Consider the following 20,862-nt stretch of genomic DNA (forward strand, 5'->3'; position numbering starts at 1 on the left):
CCAATGTTCAGATATGCATGCATTCTTCCTTTTCTGTTTTGCAATGAAAATTGTTCTAATAACTCTAAACTTCTCATTGCATTAAAACTTAATTTCCAGCAACTTTTATATACATGGTAGGATCAATCCAGTGTTTTCCTCATTAAAAAAAAAAAAACAAAACACTAAACCAGGTACATTAAAGGGAAAAGATGCACTTAAGTAATTTCCACCGATTATCTCTGCAATATTCTGACACAATTTAGCACACCATGAAGAAATCATACATATGCTCTGTATACTGGACTAAAGAGATTCATACTGTGATACTTACAACACTGTACAAAGTTAATATGTAGATATGCAATCTTCTGAAGCTTTCCTTGTTATTATATGATCTCCAACAATTTTAAAGACATGCTTTCATTTTTAATCTAATTTTGGACTAGCACACAGCATGTATCTACATGCATTAAGATAATAGGATGTATAAAAGGATCAGACTTTATGAAATGCCACTGCTTGAAAACATAATTTTAATTTAGATTTTATGGCCTCCAAGTTCAGTAAATGAGAAATGCTGTTGTGTGTTATAAGCAGTTTTTTTCCTTAATACAGTACCTATCACACATTTCCTTATTCAAAGATCAGCTGTATATTGAAAAAAATTAAACAATTAAGTGTATGGTGAAATACAAATTCTGCATGGAAACTGTTTTCATTAAAGCAATATTTCTTTCTTTGGCACATAAACTGAACTCCATAAACCAAAGAACTGTCAAAATCTGTTCCTAGGAAATGTGCAGGAGAATGTGTATTTTCAAAAAGCATACATTAAATAATGCACATCAGCTAAGGAAATTAATTTTCAGATGCAATTCCATGATGCTAAAAAATAACCAAAGACCAGATTCTCCTTGGAAATTTATTTCTGGAATGCAAAAACATCACATCCACAGCTGAAGGATGCACCTTCTCTAAGAGGCATTCTGTTGTTCCACAGCACTTTTTCTGCAGTTGCAAACCTGACCATGTCCCAAAGCACAATCACAATGTAGCTGTAGGCCTTCTACTCAACGCTCTGAGCTTCCCTTACAATGCACAGGAAATTTTATTTTACAACCCACATTTACAATTGGAATGGAAAAGCCACGTTATAGGTGTTATAATTTGGGGAGCAAAGTATAAGAAAAACCACTCAGTTCAGTCAACTTCAGACTACTAAGGAAGCAGAGGATCTTAAGCTTGAAAGTAAACTTAGAACAGCTTTTGGGGGTGTTACATTATACTTTCCATTAGTCTTTAGAGTAAACAAATAGAAAGCTTGTCTGATTTTACAAAAATTAACTTTGAATTATACAATTTTCCATGGTCAATTGTCTGTATTAATCTGTGAGGACATAAAAACTTATTTGTAGTGTGTATTTTTAAGTCCAACAGCTGTCCCCGAACCATCAGTCCTCAAAATCCACTCAGAAAATTTTTGCTGTCTATTCTTACTTCATTAGTGATAGGCTGGTAGAAGGGGAGGCTACAGAGTGCAGCTATCTTGAAGATGGCCAAAGCTGCTCTAGATTAACAGTTGAAAGCAAAGTTTGTTGTATTCTCTGTCCAAGGCAACGGTAGTTTTAAAGAAAAATAACAAAGATAAACTAATTCTTTACAGTCCTACAAAAACCACTACATTTCCATAAACATACATCTGTATTAAAAGCAAAAAAAGCAAATCCTCACTAAAAGGAAAAGAAAAACAGAAACAATTACATAGAGCTGTGGCTTTTGCCCCTTTATAAATCATCAGCTTACTCTTATGCCTTCTACTCTCTCTCTTAGATATATCTTTCACTTAGGATTGCAGTTTTCTTGGTTTCTCAGAGATAATAAAATACCAGTTCCCAGGTACACGTGATCTCTGAAAAAAGGCCACAGCAGAATGATGCTCAGGTTTCTTTAAAAAACAGGTGTCAAAACAAGAAGAACCATTCTCATTTCTTCATCGCTTCCAGCATCTTTCCTCCTTACATGTGTAACCACTGTCAGAAAGACAGAGAGGGCAGGGGATGCCTCTAAGAGCCCAAAGGCTCTTTCACATGGTTTAACCTTCTCTGGGTCCTACTTCACAACTGCATATCATTTGAGGACATAAAATGGATCCATTTCAAGGCCCAGCAATATGACTCCAGATCATGCCAATGGAAGTGCTTGCTAAGGCCATCTGGATTTCTTCCACAGAGACGAAAAAGTTACAGGTAAAACAAAAAATAAACAAACAAACATAAAAAAAGCCAGTTTTAGGCAAAATGTCAAATCTCAAAAACCTGGAAAGGTGCAGCAATGTTTTTGAATCAAAGATAAATAATGCTTGTGTTCCCCCTGCTGGCTCTGTCCTCCAAACACAGCTTGGTAGCGATGCCTGCATGGATGAAAGTTTCTGAATAACTGTAATAACACATACAGGGCTTCATCTGTTTCAAACATTTAACTTTGCCTTCATACTGTATTTAAATATGATCAGAGGGGAAAAGCACTTCTGAAACATGAAGGACAAAAGTTGGGAATTGTTTTGATATAAAAAATAAATTTCTAAAACACACATCCTAAACAGTGTTGCAAAGGCACATATAAGATGATGAAGAGAAACATACCTAAATGAAGTAAATAAGTAAATAAAGCTTAATCTACTCTTGTGAGACCCGGTCTAGAGTACTGCATACAGTTCTGGTGTCCCTAACATAAAGAAGAATGTGGAATTGTTGGAGCAAGTCCAAAGGAGGCCACAAAACTGGAGCATTCCTCCTATGAAAACAGGCTGAGGAAGGTGGGACTGTTCAACCTGGAGAAGAGAAGGTTGTACGGAAACCTCACAGCAACCTTCCAGTATCTGAAGGGGTCCTACTGGAGTTCCTTCACAGGAACTGCAGTGATAGGATATGGAGTAATGGGTACAAACTGAAAAAGGGGAAATGTAAGGCTGAATATTAGGAAGAAATTCTTTTCTATGAGGATGGTAAGACACAGAAACAGGTTGCTCAGGGAAGCTGTGGATGCCCCAACCCTGGCAGTGTCCAGGCCTCCTGGTTCAGTGGGAGGTGTCCCTGCCCATGGCAGAGGGGGTTGGGACTAGATGATCCTAAGGTCCCTTCCAACCTTTAATATTCTGTTATTCTGTACATTTAAACCCAAGGAGAGAACCACCAGGCACAGTAACCTGATCACAAATCTCACAGACAGCACCTCTGGTGGCTGCAACCAACTACACATCTCAGGTGTTTGGGAGGACTTGAATGAATGGACAGATCAAGCTCCACCATGGTACCCCGCTGTCGCTTCCCAAACTCCTTGTGTGCTCCTCAATGCCACCAACAGCTGCTGCCACCTGCCCAGAGCCCAGCTGGCAGTGCCCTGGACCCAGCCTCAGCACTGAGCCAGCCTCTGCCACTTCGGTTATGAGAGGACTCCATCAGCTTCACTCCCTACCTGGGGAATTTACCAACATCAGAATCTCCAAAATGCTTAGAGAAAGACGAGGTCTTCTGCAGCATAAAGGTAAAGAATGGCTACCTGTAACAATATCAGGTGTTTAGACAAACCTTGAGATAACTACTAGTTAGGCCATAGTAATTGGCTTCAATTTTCTTAGGTTAAAAAAAAAACAACCCCATAAAAACCCAACACAATAAAAAAATCAAAACACTACCAAAAACCAAAACCAGATCACTATTAAGAGCAAAACTGGATGTTAAGAATCTCTAAATTTGTCATTCTTTCCATCCATATACAACAGGAACAAGAAAGCTTGAGCACAACTCTTTGTAAATTACTTCATGTACTTCAGGCTGAAGGAAACAGGAAATCTGAACATACAGCTAGATTAACTCTGCTAAGCTAATAGCCTAATCTAACTGAGAAATGCCTTCAGATAAATTTATAAATTGTAAACTGAGATTTTTTTGGTCAAGCCAAGCCAAACTGACCACACAGGTAAACATTAACACGTAGATTTTAAATATTGTCTTCCTTCACATACTGTACTTCCCCATTAGGGGAAAAGCTAGAAACAAAGACTGTGAATTGCCATCTTAGAAAGCATTACCTATCTCTTAAAACTATGTGCTTGATAGTCTCAACATGAAAATATTTCATGTATGCATCACATACACTATCTTATTTAAATAAACCAGATTTGTTGACTACTGTTAGTTGATTTTATCAGCAAAAAAATAAGCAGTAATATCAACCTGAATTCAATTTTTAAGTGCTAAGCATAAGGAGGGTGAATATTCATTCACCCTTACATTACACAAAAGTCTTTTTTATTTTGCTGAATGCATAAATGCAGCCTCTTTGGAAGCCCATTCAGATCAAAATGTGAAGATACCTTCATATTTCCCCCACTAGGCAGTTACTCTGAAACTACTAAAAAGGCTCCTTAATGAATCTCTTCCTGTGCCCAGCTCCACACGGAGATGTTAGTCCCACGTGGACGGGCACAATGAATCACAGTAAACTGTAAGCAGATAGAAGGAATAAAAGAAAACCCAAGAAACAACTAATGTTGAGGAACAAGCTGCAAGAGCCCAAATCAAAGCTCAAAAATGCCATCACGTGGTTAGGAGGACCTGTTCCCTTTCCTGTTTCACTAAGAACTGCCTGTTCCTCCTCAGGTGTCCCAGGATGCCACACGATGGCAGCACACACCAGGCTGCACGCTCACCTGCACAGGCTGGTCAGCGGCCGCCCTCAGCTCTTGGAGCTGCTGCACCTGCCAGGCGGGCAGGCCGTAGGGCTCCTCAGCAGGCCTGCAGTCCAGGGGGTTTGCCCGCAGCTGCTCCTTGAGCCACATCTGAGTCCTCACTGCCGGCTGGATGGGAGCCCCGCTCACAGCCTGCTGTCCCAGCGTCGCGTATCTCTGGCCGAAAGCTTCGCAGCCGCCTGCCGCGGCCTTGCTCTCACCTAAGGCACTGTAGGTCAAGTCTAAGGCAAGCCTCCTGCTGGGGGAGTCTGAAACAAAGTCGTCCTTGCTGCACGTTTCAAACTTGTATTTGCAGTCCAGTAGGGAAGATCGTTTTTTCCCCATTTCTTTGTCCTCGATTTTTAGCAACTCCATGCTGTCATGCAAACAACTTGGCCCATTTGTCCTTAACTGAGGTGGCGCAGCTTTGTCCGTACCAGCCCTGTATTCCACTGAATGACTACTCCCATCTTGGCTGAAATTGGTTGGTGAGCTGAGTTTAGACAAGGAGGACCATTTTCTTACAGGTCTTGCATCTTTCATGTCAAGAGAATTGTCCAGGCCTCCCTGATTTCTGCCTCCTCCTGACCGTACAAAGCTTGTACTCCATTTTGAGCCATCAGACTTGAAAGCTTCCCTGTGTTTGGAAAGTGAAGAGCTGGCACTAGACAGCATCACATGGGCAGTGGGAATAGAAACCAGTGATCGGCTGGGCTTAAACGATGATGTGCCACTTGAAGTTGAATGATCTGTGAAGAGAAATTTATCACGTAAATAAGTGCAACACAAAGCTCATTAACATTAGTTCAGATAGGACAAAATATCAAATTCAAGGTGAAATGCAAAAATAGAAGGAAAGAAGTTCCTTGACTAAATAGGGTCTTCTAGATCATTCTAAACCATGTGAATGGAAACTAATTAAAGTAGATTTTCAAGTTTATTTTGCTCAGGTGTCATGATTACAAAAGGAAAAGTGCTCTAAGCATTGGCAACAGCAGCTTCAGAGAGAATTCTTAACCTGTGAGCCAAAGAAACCATTCCCAGCTTTAAGGGGGCAGGATGGATTTCTCTCCCACCCCACAAAATACTAAGGAGCTTCCATACCACAAACAGCAGAGGTGTTCAGGAGCCCCAAAACTGGCTCCTCTTCCATCACCCCTCTTCTCATTTTTTGAAGGCAAAACGATTCAATAAATGCACTTTGTAAAATGGCAGTGCCAGTTTAATAATGGTCACTTTGACAGAGTTATTCATCCCTTCTGGATCTCACCAATTTCCAAGTATGCTTCCTGTGCTTAGTTTGGCTGGGAAGCAGTTAATTTCCTCCACAGTACCTGGTATGGGGCTATGTTTTGGATTTGTTCTGGAGACTGTGCTGGTGATTTAGGGATACTTTAGTGCCTGCTATGCAGTCCTTACACATAGTCAAGGTATTTTCTGCTTCTACCCCACCAGTGAGGAGGCTGGTGGCAGACAAAGAGCTAGGAAGGGACACAGCTGGAAGAGCTGACCCCAACTGACCAAATAGATATTCTGTATCCTACAGGTTATGCTCAGCAATAAAATTGGGAGAAAGCTGGTTTGGGAGACTGCTGCTCAGGCAGCAGTCAGCTGGTCACAACCAACTGTTTTCATTTGCAGCCTTTCTTGGTTCTTATTTCTGTTACTTTTCTTACAATGGTTTTCTTCTTTTCAATTATTAAACTGGTTTTATCTCAACTCATGAGATTTTTTTCACTTTTACACTTCCAATTCTCTCCTCCATCCTACCAGGGGTGGGGGCAGGAGGAGGGAGCGAGTGGCTGTGTATTTACAGACCCAAATACAACACCACAAAGAAACTGTGTCTTTTTATAAAATTTATAAAATTTATAAAATCTTTCCCAAGTCAAAATATCAAGAACAGAGAAATCAGAAAGGTGATATTCAGGAGGGAACAGCAGAACTAAGTTGAGAGAGGTAAAGGAAAATTTCTGGGACCTGGCTGAGAGCACTTACACACTCAGGAACACGTGCTCAGCATGTCACAGGCTGTGGGCTACCAGAAATAAACATTTAATTCCCTCATTAGAGGATCATCTCCCACCAAGTCAGGTTCATAGCAGATAGACAGAATGAAATTGCTCTCATTAAAAGATTCTTTTGGTGTCCCTTTTGCCAAAAAGCAAACCAGATACATTCATCTTATTTCTTTTATCCAAACCTAGAGAGAATGTCTTTTGCTGAGATTTGTCAGCTACTACATGAATTCATACTAGGATAATTTCAAAGTAAAAAAAAAATTGCTCTTCAGCTGGCATAACCAGGGTTACTGTGATTTGGTGAAAGCCAGGACACATAATTTATTAATTAAGTGCACTTTGAAAGTGCTCTTTGACTCAATATAGCTCACCACAGACAGGAAAAGGAAGAGAGCTTCCAACGATGCAACAACTTTCAAAAATGGTAGCACTTCTTTTTCCACATATCCAAATAAAAATATCCCTACCTGCAATTTGAATATTCCTCCCTGTTTGGGATCAGACTTCCTCAGTTCTTGCACTTGCAGCCCAACACAAAATAATATAGTCCCACAGTCACACTCTTCATGAGAAAAATGCATTATAGCCCACCAAAGAATAAACAGTTCTCTATTTATTACATAGTTAATGCCAGGACTCCTAGAAAGGCAGGAAATCTTGCTGAAGCCTTCCTGCCTCCCAATGTACCCTCCATGTACCCTCCCATTTCAGCGCATAAACTCTTGCCACACAGTTTCTTGCCTTTCCTTTCACAGTAGTTACAGAACACTGCTTTCTCTTAGACTTGGCAAAACTGTCAAGAGCTGGTTGAAGCAGACCAACAGTTTAAGGGCTATTCACAGGGTACTGATGGTGAGCAGAGAACACACAGGGGCTGTCCTGTGCAGGGCCAGGAGTGGGACTTGATGATCCTTGTAGGTCCCTTCAACTCAGGATATTCTCAGGATATTGCATGCGAAATAAAAGACCCTCCTTCCTCCCTGCACTTCTTCCTTAAAAATCTTATACTGCAGAGAGAAACATTTTTATTGGCTGTTCTGGCTTGATATTTCTCAAGAGGTGGGACATGTTAAAGAGGAAGAAGGCCAAACAGCTCCTTTCAAACAGAAGGAATCAGAGTCTTACCAAACACATCAGTGCTCACAGATATTGCAACATTGGAGATGGTGACATTGCAACACTAGTCATTTCCAAACTGTGATATGCCCACAACATGTAACCTTTTTGCCTGTGCCAGGTACAGTATCAGCTTCTTTCAGCTCTGCCTCCTGTCTTCTCTCATGGCACATCACACCCTTGCATCAAAAGCCACTACAAATTGGGTACATCTGGCTATGCTGTGTAGCAGAGGCTGCTTCCAGTCCTGCCCTGCAATGAAAATAAAGATACACAGCCACCTGTCTGAGATTGTCAAAGCAGTGACGAGAAAGCAAGAGAGGTATATGACCTGATGGAGCTGGAGTCTCAAACATATATATTAAGAGATGAAAAGTGCAGGCTGGAGTCCTGCTTTAGAACACACAGCAGAAGAGCAGGAAGAGATTCTCAGGGAAAGAGATGGAAATGCACAGAAGAAAGAAATACATCTCCTTTTGTACAGATAATTCCTTAGCTTGAGGCTGCTGGCTTTGCTAACATTAAAGAAAACTAACCTTTGTGCTGAGCCTTACCTACAAGCTGAATCTGACACAGCACAAAGTCAGTCCAGCAAAGGCAGCAGTCCCAGGCCTTTTTATATCCAAAGAAAATAAGAACATATTAGGATTCAAAAAGAACTGACCTATGTTTTAGGCAATGCACATTTCTAGGAGTAGCAATGTTACATCTGCAAGAGAAAGGTACAAGAAATCCTGTGTATAGGTATCTGTAAAACTTAAAATAATAAAAAATATATAGTAGTATTTAATATAGCAGCTTCTGTCTAAAATACTGAATTAATGTTACCCATGCGTGGTCTTCAAACTAAAATTAAAACCAATAATAATTAGAAATACATTAACTCCTTCATTTATTAGATTACAGAATTATTAATATGTGGTAGATTTTTATTTTTCCTTCTTCTAAATTTAATTAAATTAAAATTAATTAATTTTGAGTTAAGATTTAAACTTTTTTTCCTCACTTCCAATTCTAAACACTTGAAGCAGATTTGAACTTGGAATGCCACTTAGATCCAAGTACAGCTGATGGATGTCTCCAATAATTTGTCTCAAAGAGAAACACAGTAATTTTGGCTTCAAGTTGTCCTAATTAGCCTTCCCATTAACACTCACTGAAACATATGAGAAAATTCACACTTTTTCTTAGAGCATATTGCTCAAGTCTGCCTTGCCTGCAGGCTTAGCTGGAAAGAGAACCAGTCTGCCTTTGGAAACACCTTGCAACACAAAAACCAGGAAATTCATAGATTTCATTGAAAATAGAAGAGACTACAGAAAGTATAGTGAAACTCAAAGAGACATTGCTACTTCTGTAGACACAGGAATAAGCTCCATCTGGCCAAATCCTACCAAAGACTACTTTATCCAAGCAGCAGGTTTCTCCCTTCCATACAGGCAGGGGTAAGCAAACGCCAGTTCAGAACTGAAAGCGCTCTCTCCTTGGGATTACTTGGGGTTTACTTCACTGATCTGGTATTTATTTGAAGATTACAAACACTCTCAAACATGGTTTGTGTGTCTCCAGAGTCTTTCAAAGCTTAAAAGTTCTCTCTTCAATGAAAGCCAAAAGAGACAAGAGGATAAAAAAGTAGCTAGATGCTACTGGTTTCCCTTTCAGCAGAAATAAGATTATATGACAATTTTTTCTTTTCAATTATGCTAGGAACTTTTTTTGGGGCCCACCACAAAACCTCCCGGACCACTTTTCTAATAGGCATGGCATTTTAATACCTGATTCAGTACATAAAAAGCAACATAAGTAAGAGAACTGAAAGCTATTTTAAAAACACATTACAAGATTTCTACCATATAATAGCAGCAGATGGAATAAAAAAAAAGAAGAACATTTCATATGGCTTTTTTACCATCTTGTGTTACACTTCTGAAATATTTAATTACTGCTTATCTGGCATAGAAAATAATGTAACAGAATCAAATTTGGTCTTAATAAAAAACTAATCACAAACAGAAAGCACAACAGGCACTTTCTTCTCAAAGAGGGATAGAAGTATACTTCAAATATAAATTTAATTAACACCTCCTATTCATTTACATTTTCCTGTGCTATGCTTTTTAAATTACTGGAAGAAAAAGCTTTGAAATAATTTCTCAGGCCAGACATACTACCCTCATGCAGCTACTTAAAATTCTTATCTGTTGCCCAACAGTAAGTCAAAACATACGATTCAGAAAAAGTTCACTGTAACCCTAAACAACTTCTTAAGCTGCAAAATGAAACCAGTGCTATGAGAACCCCCATATAAGATACACCTCTGCATGGAACAAATCCTTCACTGTTCCAGATAAGATATTATCAAACAATAGCAGAGTAACCAGCTAATATAGTTACCCAACATTAATCAAAATGCATTTGATACACGGGATGTTTACGGGATGCATGTGTATCCAATGCCACTGAAAAGTGGTGAACCTTCCTTGTGTGAAGGACTTTGAAATTTGATATTTTATCCAGGGTATAATTAGAATGCCCTGATCATGGAGAAAAACACCAGTATTAAAAACAGCTGACCTTCTCTTCCTGTCCTCCCTTCCCACCCAGCCATCCCAAAACACTGACATAGTTTACCCCAGTCCAGGAAAATAAACTGAACTATTCTTATTAACTGAGCAGAAGATAAACATAGGAAGTCAAGCCTCCATTATACAAATTGAAGGTCTTGAATCTGGCTGTGGTTTAGTGAACAAAATCTCTGACATCCATTATAGGATGTCAGTTCCTCCGAACTGCTCTGTAGCTCTTAACTGCATCGACCCCAGCAACAAGCAACAAACAATTCCAGCATCCAGCATAGGACTGAAGGAGCTTTCCATCTACCATGCAAGCATGTGGGTGCTTCCCATAAATCTCCAAAACAGCTGTTTCCAACAACAGAAGAGTCAAACTCCTCTGGGAGTTGGTTGAAAGACAAAGACAATGGGATGATATGCCACTACAGCAGTATTAATGAGTATTGTGTGCTCTTCCCTGCCTACCTACTTACAAACTGGACAGGCCTTAATGCAGCAGAGATAATCAGATGAGCCAAATGAGACATTTCAAAGTGGCCAGGCAGGAGGCCAGTTCTAGTTAAAAGTCCTAAGCAGACTGACCCTTCATCCTCTGGAAGCAAAAACATGCCTTTCCAGGGTGCAGCAGCACTCACAGGAATGGTTTGGGCTTGGTTGGTTTGTTGGGGTTTTTTTTTTCATACTGTCTAGAATTCCTCATCATTCTTTTTACAAGCCTTTTTTATATTACTTCAAGTTTACTATGTCAAAATATGAGGTGAATGAAGGAAGGAATCTCTGCCAGTAACTCTTCCAAAGAATAAATAAGAATATGCATCATAGAAATCTGAGGCAGAAAAGGAAGCACTGCAGATAAAGCAGGGAACTGTTCAGACATTTAGCAAGTTTTGTACAAGAAAAGATTTCTAAACATTTTGTTTATAAAGCTCTATGTTTGAACAGCAAGAAACTAATATGAAAGAATAACTGACAAAAAACTTACTTGAGGCAAAATGCAATACTGACTAAAGCTAATTTAAAATAATATTAAAAGCTAAAATACTTACTGCCAGTAAACAGACAGTTGCATCACATCTATGCCTTCATAGCAGAGACAGTCATGGGGTGTTTAGAAACAAGTCCAATTAATGTCAATGGGAAAAAAGAAGGAAGTTCACTGCCTTCTGCCATCACCATCACTGAACCGCCAGTATCAATCAGAATTATTTTACATAAGATGTGGGTTGCACTCTCCAAGTCAGTTCTACTTTGTTTCACATTAATTGTATGGGATTTTCTGTAATCTACTGTGTTGCCTACCAAAGGAATGCAAGTTGTACCTAAAAACTCGCTCATTTTAAAAGGTGAAGGAATCTAAAATATATAATATATACAATTCACAAAGAATTTGAACAATACAACACTGAATAATATGAATGTGAAGGTTGCAGTTGAGATGGGATTTTCAAAAATGGAAGCAATTTTGTTGCTTTTAGGACTTTGTTTCAGGTGAAATACTGGTAAAGCTACTACCCCTGAGCAAGGTTATTGCAGAGAGATGGAAGAAGGAATAAATGGTAGGACAGTCTCACAGGCCTCCTACAATGTACAAATATCAAAAAATACTATAAGGCAAGTTTAAAGGATTTTCAGTTAGTAGAGCAGAGAGCCATGCTGGAAAGAGTAAAAGCTGCACTCATGAGTACTAGGACAGCATCCACACTATTCTACATCTTTCCTCTGCAAGGAAAGAAATGCAGATGTAACACTGAGTTCCAGCAAATGGCAAACAGCTTCTTACACATCCTTACAAACAAAGGGAATGCTATGCACATATGAACCTACTTGAATAGAAACTCCCCTAACATATCCCATCTAATTTATTAAGACCTGGCCATTTGGTATCCATCTTCCTAATCCTCTTCTTCTACGATTAATGAATTTACTTCTCCCCCATTTGTGACTTCTCATTCTCTTCCACACCCTTCAGGCAAACACACCTTCTTCCTTGTTTGACAGAGAGGTTGATAGGGTAGCAACAATCATACTTAAAGTAATGAGGACAACACTCTCAATTTGCAAATAATACCAAAACAAGAGGAGTGAGAAATAAGTATGTTATAAAATTTATTAAAGCTTAACACAGAAAATTATATCTCCTCACTAAGCAAATGACAAATGTTTATTCAAAGAAAGTAACTTGTATTTCCCTATTTTTGCATTATTCACACCCTGTTTTCAGCTTACCATGTTAAAGGTTGCCTTGCTTCACTTAGATTTACCTGAAAGCACAGTATTTTCCCTATAACACAGTACTGACAAGGAACCTGCCTTATAGGAGCTAGTACTTTGTATTAAGTAGTAGTATTTCTGGCACTGAAATACTCTTTCACAAATCTGCTCTTTGATCAAGTCTCATTAGGGCACAGCCAACACTCACCAGCTTTGATTTATTTAAAGAGTGTTCTCCCATGCTTGTGAGGTCATCCCTGTACCTTAACACTGGGTTCCCACCACACCTTCTGAGATAGCAGGCCCAACAAAAACCTCATTATCAAAGTTCTTAAGATTCTAGCAGCAAGAACACGCAACTAAGTAACACAGTGGGCAACAGCTTCATATGATCTCACACTACAAATCAATCTCTGCATTCCAGATCCCATTTCAAGAGCCAAAGTTCTTCATTCCATCACTTAATTTAGATGAAAAGAGGCCATCTGAGCATCTTCCCAAATAACTGCACAGGGGTGATCAAACCAAAATCAGTACTCAAATGAAGCACACAGAGATCATACATTTGCTTTTTTGATCCTACATGATCAGTTAAAAAAACACTACACAAGAGACAAGCTCTGTAGAAAGTGTTAGTTTTCTCCTATGTGCCATTACAGTCAGATTTGAGGTCAAAGTTCTCAGTACTAACTGATATTAAAATACACTTGGTAGAATGACCTGATATCCAAAACACTCCTCATTAAAAGTTAATACACAAAATTACAAAATAACAAAAAGTTAATAGCTGTTTTGGGTTTAGATTCTTTTGTGCAAAAAAAAAACTGGGTAATCCACATTCTGCTTTAAAATAAACTTTTTTAAAACATCTTGGCAGTGAAAACTGAAAGACTCAAATAACAAATTTTTACATGTGCTTCAATAAAGGAAGCTTAACAAAAACTTCTAACAGCAGTTTGTGTTTTGAAGAAGTTGACTTCGGGGAGACTGTACTGAGGGAGTGCATCACTTTTTGGTAGGGGAAAGCAAATACAAACTCCACAAACAAACAGAAAAAGGCAAATGCTACAGAAAACCTGAGGTCTTAGCACTGATTAGGTATATATATGCAGAGAGTAAAAAGAAAACCCCTAAGCCCCCAACATACCAGATACACGCCAAGTATATCTGTCCTGCCCAAGGGATCTAGCATAACTGATATTTCAGGACACACACAAAAAAAAGAGTACTGCCTATTAATATTTCTGTGAAGTGCCAATTTACCCAGCAATATCTAGACTAATAATACTCAGATGGGGAATCCACAGCTCCAAAAGAGAAACATCTTCAAAAAAAATGGAGTAACTTCTGCTCTTGAGCCAGATCTAGGTCAACTAAGCTCACTCACATGAAACCCAGATTCAGAAGATGATATAACAGGAGACTGTAAAGAAAAGTAGCAGTATATTGAGGTGAGATGCTGCCACTTCAAAATGAAGTCAGGCATCGGTCCTGTGCAACAAGGGCAGCTCTGGCAAATAGGCACACATTTCAAAAAGCAGCAGGCAAAATTTGTTTTACAGGAAAAGATTATTCAGCAGAGAAAAATAAATTACAGCAAAGTCAACTACTGCAAGATTCTATTCTTGCTTTCCCTACTCTACTCAATTATTCCAGATGCCAATGTTAGAGAATTCTGAAAGTGCAGATTCATTAAAAGAGCAAGTGACAAACCCAATACCATGGGATATTTAACTGAAGCAGATAATATTTCACAGATTTTATCTGAGCAAATAGTCTAAAGCAAACAGCAGGTAAGTCCAAGAGCAAATTTTTACTCCATATCAGTCACTGAAAACAAGTTATTTATGACTGCTATTAGTCCAAGCTTGCAGCAGCCATCTGCTGAATTAATCTGTAAAGAGAAAGGCTAACCTAACTTGTATAAAAATTTCTTTAGATGAGAAAACTGAGCATGTTAAGACAGAAATGTGTCTTAAAAGAATGAACTGGTTTTACTAGAGTACAATAAACCTTTTGATTTATGTACTTTGCCTCTTCAACCAACGATATCACAAATCCACAGCCAAATATAATAGCAATTTCTAAAATACAACAGAATAAAGGATGCTCTGAACAACCATTTTCAAAAAGTTAAACTTTCCTAGCAGTAAGTGACACACACACAAAGAAATATCCCATCCTCAGTGTGTTCTCTTGATGTGCCTCTCTACACTCAGCTTCAGCTTTGGTGCTATTTTGCTGCCATACATGGCACCTGAGAGAGCTGTGCTACAAGATGTTCACAGACCACAGTGTGAGTACATGTGAATTACATGCAGCTGGCCAGCACAAAATAGTAAAAAACATCAAGCATGTGATGTGGATGCTCTATGCAAAAGAACACAAATCAAGCGAAAGAGAAATTTGTATCCCATAGCATCTATCCTCTCCAGCCATCTAAGAGCTATTTTTAAGAAACAGTTATATAACTAAGTAGAACAATTTTTAGATTAACAGGTTTTATTTTCACCCTCCAGATAAGAGGATAAAGCAATATTCCAGAACAGTAGTCACGTAAACATGCAACTTGATTTCATTGAAACAGAAGCTTGAGTGAAAACATATACGGCCACAGGGAGTTTCTTTTGTGATTAGTTGTCTCATTTTTTAGAAGTCTAGATCTTAACTTGCATTTGCCCTTTTATGAAGGCCATCTACAGCTTCCAATTCCATTTTCCGACAATAAGCACTTAACAGTGAAGACATGAAGAAATCAAATATCCCCCTAGGACCTTCTTTAAAAGTAATGGCTAAAGGGGAAAAACTATTGTGGATGCCACAATATATCTGTTCCACTTCCTTTCTGAATCTGCAAGATACCATGCCACTAGAACCTTCTACTTCAACAGCCATCAGAATACCCCCTCTTGTTGGCATTATTTTTTCATCCCCAGCTAGGGATGATTCAAAAAAACTAGAGTAACTTAGCCCATCAGAACAGAAATCCACCCTGCCCTCCAGAGGGGGATAATTCTAGGTATTTTTGTGCTCTGTAAGAGAACACCCAGTACTAGCTACATACCTACCCTTTCCTGTTCCAAGACAGATGCAAATTGTGCTTTCTCAGTCTCCACAGGCAAGTTGGTTGTGTTATCCCAACTCTCTAACTTACCACTCATGCCATCTCCTACAACAACATTCCCCGATTAGCTAGGCTGATACTTCTCAGCAGCAAAACTACCTCACCCAAGACATGAAGATGACAAACCCAAACGAGGAGAGTTAAGAGAAGCCCTCTAACACAAGGGACCAGAGCAAAACATGAGGGCTCCCAGAGAGCACTATCATTCCAGAGAGTTAAAACTCTGTGGTTGACCAAGGTATGTATCAATACCTCACATTTTCTTCATAGCTACAGGTAGAAACAGAGCCCTCAATTCAATGCCAAGTAACTTTAGAAGGTTAAATCCCACTTTCAAGGAGACTGGAGTTTCTGGATATGTTTTTGAGATAATTATCCACTAATGAGAGTTTAATCCCTGTTTCTACTAAGACTGTCTTTGTATTAAAATAATAATTAAAAAATTAAATATTAAAATATTTAGATTCAACTGGTACCTGTTCTGCTCACCACAGAGTGTGGATCCCTTGGTTCACAGCTCACCAGGAATAGCTCCAACAGGACCAGCACCCTTCAGTTTTATGCCAGGACACACAAGTGGGGAAGACAGAACACACCTTCATTTTTTTTCTCCAAATCTCATATTTCAGCTTTATTTCCTCCACTGATCTCCCTCAGCTGAGCCTTGCACAGTAGTAATCCTCATAGTTTACCTCTGTATTCTTTCCTTAGAAGCCCCAGCCTGAACCCATCACCATAGCACAGAATCATTTAGGTTGGAAAAAACCTTCAAGATCACTGAGTCCAACCATTGACCTGGCACTACCAAGTCCCACACTAAAACCATGGCCCCAAGTGCCATATCTACATGTTATCCTTTGAAAACCTCCAGGGATGGTGACTCAACCACTTCCCTGGGCAGCCTGTTCCCATGTCTGACAGCCCTTTAATTGGTAACTCTTCCAAGCATCACACAGACTCTGTACAACTGGAACACATGTACATTGCTCAGCTGTAAAAAGAAATCCTTTTACAGGCAGAAGCAGGTGTTGTGAGCAGCCACAGCAGCGAGGCTGCCATGGGTCCAGTGAGGCAGGAGGACACTGCTAGCTGGCTTCCAATGCTTCACAGCAGCACTGTCCCTGTCTGACTCCTTCCTCCTGCTGCAGACCAGGGTCAGCCCAGGTCACCCAGCACAGCCAGCCTGCCTTGCTGCAGCACTGCCACTGCTGCACACCTCTTGGAAGCACTTCATGGGACACAAGCAATTTACTTGATACACTTTGGGAATGCCTGTATCAAGCAGTAATCCCTTCCAAGGGCCAGAAATCATCCCCAGCAAGCCCAAAAATTCAATGGCTAGCTCAAGAACAACTTAACTCACTGGGGAAGTCTCTCTCCTTCAGATGCTGATCCTCAAATGGTAAAAGAGATGGTAATATGTTAACAGTAGATAATATTCAGCTGGAGTAAATCTGTTGCAGACCTAGCAATCTACTTAATTACTTACTAAGATTTGGGGAAAACCACAATATTTAAAAAATAAATTGGGAAAAAAAAAAACAAATGTTAGTAAAACTCTGTAAATTAAATACAGAAAGAAGTAAAATATAATGTTGCAGAAGTAGCTTTAGCACTCTGCTTTCTAACCTTTATATTCCTAGCTTTGCTACTCTACCCTTCATTTACCATAGACTAACATCACCGTCCCTTAGTTTCTTAGACATATCAGAGCTTTGATAACAAATTAACAGCCTACTCCACATGTAGGTCACCATCTGGAAGCTAGCTCAGGTCATAGAGGATTAACTTTAAATTGGATTTCAGCACAGCTCTATATCCTACATAAGAAGTCACTTTTTATACTTCAAAAATTAAGCATCATTATCTGTATTTTCCAAATGAAGAAGAGGAGACAAACTCTTACAACTAGACTAATGTCACTTAGTAAACTTTACCTGCTTTCTCCCACTGCTCTTTACATTGAGCAATATTAGTTATCCTGGTTACTTTTCTAAATTCCACAAATTCAAGCAAAACAAACTAGCAATAAACTTGGGGGAAAGGAGTGCAAGACCCAGCTGAAATTCTCAGCATTTTCCTACAGCAAGACTCCTATTACTAATAGAAACACTTCTGAAAGCAACAGTGACAACAAGAAGATACGGAAGTGTTTCTGGATTCCATCCTACAAAACTGATTACAGTATAATAAACAGATGTGGAAAACCCTTTGCTTTCGTGCACCATCTTGCTTTCACTGTTTTTACTCCAGCTCTTAATATTCTATTTTTAAGGCACACCTGTGGAGTCATGGTACTAAGACTGCTAGCAACAGAGAGTTCCAGTCCTAATACAGAATTTACCTAAGCAGAAAACAAAGGAGAGGGATTCACAGTTCTGTACCTCCCACAAACAACTCTTCTTCCAGGACCCCCAACCTTCACATATTCTGAAGACTTAATTTTAGGTGGTTTTTTGGAGGACAGTCGATATTCATACAAATGTGAATATTAGGTGAAATTAGGAGTGTTAATTCTGAGGATGTATTTAGAACCAAATCTCAAGACTCTTTGGAGGATTTCTGTACTGTAAAAAACGAGCCTCCCCTCCAGAAGGGAACTATAACTTCCTTATATGTCCATCAACAAAGAAGGATAATTTTAAAGGCTGGAAATAAAAAACTCCAATCTTTATGCATCCATTAATTCTTAGGAGTGTGTTTTCACTGCTAGTAGTCTGTCTGTAACATAAAGACAGTTCTATACTATTAAAATGAAACTGTATGTCACATTTTTTTATAAATATCCTGAAAATTTAAGGTCATTTGTGCCCCTTGACAAGACTAGCTGAAAGATCTAATTTTAACTATACCCAAAGCTTAGATAAACTGATACTGAATCAGGAGAAAAATGAACAATGACCAGTAGAGTCTTTTATCACAGCTTCTCCTAATGAAGATATTTAGCTTTGTAAATAATTTCTAAAATAAGTGTTTTAAAAATTAACAGCAGTTTAGAGCTTCCCATTCTTTCACTGGCAATCCATTTCTAATGTTGTTTTTACCCTACACTTCCTATGCCAAAAGTTTAGTGCCCTGACATTACAATGACTTCGAAAATTTTATGATTAACACATTAATTAAAGGAAAGCAATAAATCCAACTAAATCATAAAAGCAAGAAAATATAAGCAATTAATTATGAAAAATGCTTTAACAGAAAAGCATCCTGAAAGACCAGAAGTTCCTTTGCCAAATTGTATGTATGTCAGGCACCATTTGGTCCACTGAATTCATCCTCCATGGAATGAAACACACTCGCTACAAATCATATCAGTAGTCCCAGATTAAAAGACTTGATCTGCTGTAGATAGCAGAACTCTAACCTAACTATAACTTGCATATTTGAGATGAGTTTTGTAGTCATTTAAGATAAAACATGCTAAAGTACTCAAAGCAAAAAGAAGACACTACACACACACAAATAAGTCTTTCCTTGGTGCAGTTTGGGATTTGATTGCCATAATTTTAGAAATCAATCTGGCATCTCAATTCCCAACAGCAAGGTTTACCTAGCACCTGAATGGGATGCTGGGTCACTGCCAACACACTTTCCTGAGTACCCATGGAATGTCCAGCACTACTGAACATAGTCCATTATGCTTATACACAGCATATCACAGGACATAAAAACTGCAGTTATTTTTAGTGCTACTACGTGTATTGCTACCCAGTTTTAGACTTTATTTAAACAGAAGAGTGGTTCACTGTTTACAGACAACTAGTAAGCTTGAACACAATATGAATTACATTTTCATTCAAAGCGTTTAGTGATCACTTCTCTTTGCTCCCTAGGAATGCTGGAAAACAGTTTTTATGTCCTTTTTGTTTTCTGTGATGTGCACAATTAAAAGTACAGAGCAAGAGGTGGGAGAGCAGAAAATGTTTCAATTGCTGCCTTTGATAATGGAAAGAATTTAGTGTTTACAAATTTATTTCCACTTGTTGGCTCACACATTTGGATATTTATAGTACTTATCACTATGGCACATTTAGCAGTGCTCTGATCCCCACAAAGAAAACAAAACAAAACTGTTTCTTCTCTGCTCTCCAGCCTACTAAGAAGCATCTCAGTTAAGGTATTACTAGCAGAGCACATTCCAGAAATTAGAAAGAGAACTCTTTTCAAAAGGTAGACTCAATTTCAGATCTCATTTTTTGATCGAAACAAGCAGGGACCAAAGTCTATCATAAAAGTTGGTGTGGTAGACTTGAGACCTGATCTCTGGCTCTGAAATCAAGTCAGTTCCATAACCACTAGCTAAGAAAGTCTGCATTGCATACTTACAGAAAGCATTTAATTTTTTTAAAAAAGTAAACTTGAATCTGTCTAATTATGTTAATAACTGAAGTCATCTTCCACCCCAGAGAAACACAAGACAGTAATTTTGCGCAGTGCGGCATCCAGTGTTCTTCAGGGTTACCCAATAGCACCAGTAAATCCCTAACACAGCAAACTGCAATGGCATTCAGCCCACATCCCAGCTACCAGATTGAAATCTGAAACTCTGCAAAGGGTAGCAATTTTAGAAGCTACACACAGATCTTCAGTGCTCAAGTGGTGTAAGGTTATTGATGCACTTCAGCTTCAGAAGAAAGGTCAACACAAATGAATTTTGATAATCAAAACTACCATGCTTCACCTTGCACAGAGTATTTTTATAATTACACGCTGCTTAATTCCCTTTTGCATCTTGGGCTAACACTTACAGGCAAATTAGACACGATTACAATATTGAAATAATGAAGCAGCAGAAATAACTGTATCAAAAATTATTATAAACACTGAATGCATGAATGACTTCTTAATAGCTTACAAATATCTTTATTACCCTGTCTTTTAGTAATGCACCTTATTTTTAGATTTTTATTTATATCTTTGGTTATTACTGGCCAAAAATATTAATGATGTTGGAAAAACAAGCATGGTAACTGTTATATGTATATAAATTTATGCAAACAGAAACTCTCGTATAAAGCATATTAATAAATCTGTTTATACAAGCACATGTAAAAAAATAAACTGATTTAACCAGCCTTACAAATCAGTAAGCTGCAGAAGAAAACA

At 38.7% G+C, this 20,862-nt stretch overlaps 1 protein-coding gene across 3 annotated transcripts in view; it reads right to left on the bottom strand.

Moving 5' to 3' along the window:
• The window catches only part of CEP85L (centrosomal protein 85 like), a 129,655-nt gene that overhangs the window by 52,142 nt on the left and 56,651 nt on the right, over nucleotides 1-20,862 (bottom strand). For all 3 annotated transcript variants that reach the window (XM_056487012.1, XM_056487011.1, XM_056487010.1), the window contains exon 3: nucleotides 4,694-5,460. In XM_056487012.1, coding sequence (XP_056342987.1) covers nucleotides 4,694-5,460 — 767 coding nt within the window. The remainder of the gene's footprint in view (nucleotides 1-4,693; nucleotides 5,461-20,862) is intronic.

Source organism: Oenanthe melanoleuca, chromosome 3 (genome assembly GCF_029582105.1).
Source record: "Oenanthe melanoleuca isolate GR-GAL-2019-014 chromosome 3, OMel1.0, whole genome shotgun sequence".
In the NCBI taxonomy this organism is placed as follows: domain Eukaryota; kingdom Metazoa; phylum Chordata; class Aves; order Passeriformes; family Muscicapidae; genus Oenanthe; species Oenanthe melanoleuca.